The sequence below is a fragment of the Gavialis gangeticus genome, unplaced genomic scaffold, assembly GCF_001723915.1.
Source record: "Gavialis gangeticus isolate Ggan-Ray unplaced genomic scaffold, GavGan_comp1, whole genome shotgun sequence".
Lineage (NCBI taxonomy): Eukaryota > Metazoa > Chordata > Crocodylia > Gavialidae > Gavialis > Gavialis gangeticus.
In genome coordinates this window covers 5,823,468-5,827,204 of record NW_017728998.1, presented here as the reverse complement: position 1 = coordinate 5,827,204, position 3,737 = coordinate 5,823,468, and the positions used below count along the sequence as shown (strand labels likewise).

At 46.0% G+C, this 3,737-nt stretch overlaps 1 protein-coding gene across 1 annotated transcript in view; it reads right to left on the bottom strand.

Annotated features, from left to right (window-relative positions):
• Window positions 1–1,565: 1,565 nt before the first annotated feature.
• FOXL1 (forkhead box L1) overlaps window positions 1,566–3,737 on the bottom strand; it is a 3,888-nt gene continuing 1,716 nt past the window's right edge. The window contains exon 2 of the mRNA XM_019505260.1: window positions 1,566–1,693. Coding sequence (XP_019360805.1) covers window positions 1,566–1,693 — 128 coding nt within the window. The remainder of the gene's footprint in view (window positions 1,694–3,737) is intronic.

Below are 3,737 nucleotides of genomic sequence, written 5' to 3'. Positions count from 1 at the left end.
TACTCCTGCGTGTGCATTGATGGAGTCTGTACATTATAGAGTTAGTGTTAGAGCATTATTTGGCTTCTAGGTGGCATGTGAAAGGAGTGTACAAATAAATTATTCTTAACACTGGCCATATGTTTCTTTTATGCATATTCTTTCTCAGCGGCAAGCATTGATCAGCTGTCCGCTCTCACTCCAAACTGCCACTCAGAATAATTAACCGATTCATTCAGAATGGGCTTAGTTTTGACACAAAAAGATGTATTGATTTCCAAACCTAGTTAAATTGTTTAAAAATAACAAAGATGCAGTGGTAGCCTTCCTTCTCTCGTAAAATAAAATAAAATAAAACAAAACAAAACAAAACGTCACTACGAGCTGAGAAAATAAACTGCCGGAGCATACACAAATTAACACCACTCTGAAAAAGGGGTTAGGAATAAAAAAATGATCTATGGTATGATCTGGGATGAAATTCTCATTTCATTTTCAGGCCTGCATAAAACCTATTTACTGTCCACCCTGTCCTAAAGCAAGGAAGAGAGAAAGTCACTCAGCCATATTATTCTTTCTGACAGCCTAACAGCAAGGGGACAGCCTGTAAAATTGAAAGGCTACCGGTATTAAGCTATTCCACTTCTTTTAACACAACTCACTAGCTTGCAGACTTCATTGCAACAGCATATTGTTGGGAGCAAAACTTCAGCTGGCAAAGTCCAAGCTGCCCTCTACGGACAAGCCATGGGCCACAAAGCCCTTCTCTGATCTCTGCAGAGAGCAGGGCTGTTGGTTCAGCCTCCTTGATTCATCTCCACTGGGTTACCCATGGGAGGAAGGACAGCGATGCCACTAAAGGCTGTTTCCTTACAAAAGGGATTACTGTTTCTTTTCCTCAAAGAGCACCCTCTCACAGGATGAGAGCCTGGAGCCACAGGACAGGGGAAGCCACCATCCTCCACTTTCTCTACCCACAGACATGCTATATGCTACAGGGGAAAGCACTGGGATATAGCCTTGTCCCTGCTTCCAAAGTGGTGTCTAAAGGGCTTGTCTGGGAGCTGGATGGGTGCGAAACCAGGGAGTCAGGTGATGGGGGTAAGGCTAAAAACCAAGAAATGTGTAAAATTGAATTTGTTTTTCTTTTAGTGGGGATGTTTAGGCTGGGGGGAGAGGAGTGTTGTATGTGGATATTTGTAGGCCAGCCTGCAGCCAAAAATTATTCCCCCCACCCATCCACTTCTGAGCATGAATGCAGTTGCTAGAGGGGTGTTGCCTTGGTGTAAACTGCATCCTGATTTGGAGCAGTGCCCGTAAGATGGCATCTCTGTGGCGATGTGCCACAGGAACCGGTTCAGTGTGGGTAACAAGAAAATCCACAGTGACAAAAGGGTGGGGTGGTTTGGGGTTTTTGTCATTGTTATTTTTTAAGGGGAGAGAAACCCTTGCAATTCAGAGCAAAAAGACCCAGCCTAGCAACTGTGAGTGCTGCAAAACCTTAGCAAACCAACAGATAGTCTGTCTGCTTGCATCTTTCTCTCGCACATCTGGAGAAAGGATGCTGAACTAAAAGGACATCTAACCTATGTCTGGTAATAAGCTATGTTCCCGCAGATCTCCCTCCCCTGGCAGCCGATAGCAAAAAGCCCACGGACTCCCACTTGCAATAGGATCTGCTTCTCGTCTTCCCCTGCACCCCCTTTCACCCCCGCTCATACACACACAAAGGGCCCATTAAGCACACTGGCAGATATACCTGCGCGAGAACTGTGCGCGGTTTAAGTGACCCGGCCATATTCCCGGCTCTTTGTGCTGCTTCCCGTGAGTGATTTTGCCACCCGGACTCCTGAAAGCCTTTCATGATGTCATCCACAACCCCAGACTAATAGGACCCTCTTCACAAGGTGGCCATTTATTTAATTCGCTACAACACCGGTATCACATTACACAAGTGAACAGCATATTAGACTAATAATCTCGAAAGGACAAAACATTAACTCTTTCCACTCTAGCCATGAGGCTGCCTGAAACTGGACCAATTTATTATACTCCTGTAATTCCTTATCCACGGTTTTAAAGTCTCACCTGTGAACCACGAGGTCAATTTAACACCGCAGATTTTCAGCAGCCTCAGCCAGCCAGCATTATGTTTGGCAGCTCAAATAATGTAACGCGGTCAAGTGTGTACCTGAAAGCCCTTTCTTGCAATTCAGCTATGGATATAACAGTGAATTTTCAATCTGGGTATGTAAAAATACAAGGGGTTGTACCTGCCTTGGTACAATACGTATGGCTAACTGGCTGTGTTAGCTTGCAGACATAGATAAGGTCAGGAATGCCTCCTACAGCTAGTGACTTTCTGTACTTTCCCACATTGGTTAAAATAAGAATTATTGGCCTATTCTGCTCAGCGACTGGATGCCAAGGAGTTAGGACATTTCAAAGGCAACCCGGAGGGTCCTGTGGGAAATGGTAGGGATTTTGAAACAGCTTTGTGGAGATAGCCAGGTCTCTGCTAGCCAAAGTGTTTGTTTAAAGTCTGTGCGTGAACGAGAGAGACAAGCCTTTCAGAGCAGTCACTGGCATCTCGAAGCCCTTTCATTAGCATCCCTCATCTTTTTCCCTTCGAATGCGCTGAGCTGTTCGATGCACGGTTGCACTCCAGAACAATCCCCTTCCGATTACCGCCACACCCCAAACACGGACCCTGGAAATCCAGGGTCTTGCATTTCTAAAAGGCCAGGTTTTTCTTCCCTCACCGTCACTCATAATCAGCTGCGTGAACTGAAGATGATTTGGAAAGAATCAGCCATGTCATCGAACAAAATATTTTATTGGATATAGGTTTGGTTTCATAATAAAAACAGATGAATATAGATGCTTGTCAAAGGGCATCTACCCATTAATATACAAAGCCTCTATTTATGGCAAGAAGACGAAATGCTCCTGACTGTCTATTATGTATCCAGATTAAAAAGAAAAACCTATGAGGAGCTGTTAGCTGCTTTCCTGTTCCCCCTGGATGTCTGCCTGCCTGGTCACATTGGCAGCTCCAAGACCACTGGTTGCTATTGAGGTCAATTCGCTTGGCCAGAGCTGACCATGGATCCCAGCCATAGGAACTTTGCAGTTTCACATTGTACGAAATTAAGACCAGGAGTGACATCCAGGACTGATTGCAAGCGAGCAGGACTGTACAGAAGGCAGATATTTTAACTCGCTTTGCTCCTCCGACCTGCCCTTATGCCTTCGGTTTGCTTGAGATGGCTGAGGTGCGTGCAGGCAGCAAGATGTACTGAGTGCAGAGCCACACACACATACACATAACAGGGAGGGGATGCTTTTAAAAAAAACAAGAGATGCAAAGTTGCTGGACCGAACCGGGTCTGAATAGCATCAAACCATAAGCATTGTCACCGACTGGGTCAAAACCAGGTGCATCTTGCCCAGTCTCCCATGTCGCACAGAGGGCAGAGTGACCTGGGCAGGAGCAGGGACTTTTCCTGGCAGTCTGCAGCACTGAAAGTCTAGGACGCTCTAATTCAGAGGGGAATAAAACAAAGCCAAGCCCAGATCATGCAAAACCTCTGCTGTGTGTTGCACTGAGAACAAAAAAAATAAAGTTTGGGGTTGTTTTTTCAACATTACAATTCGACATCGGGAGGGGAAGGTTGGAAATGCCCTGAAATCTGACCCTGGGAAGGGCTGAGGATGGATGTGGTGGGGGGGGGGTCCATGCCCCCTCCGCCGTCCCC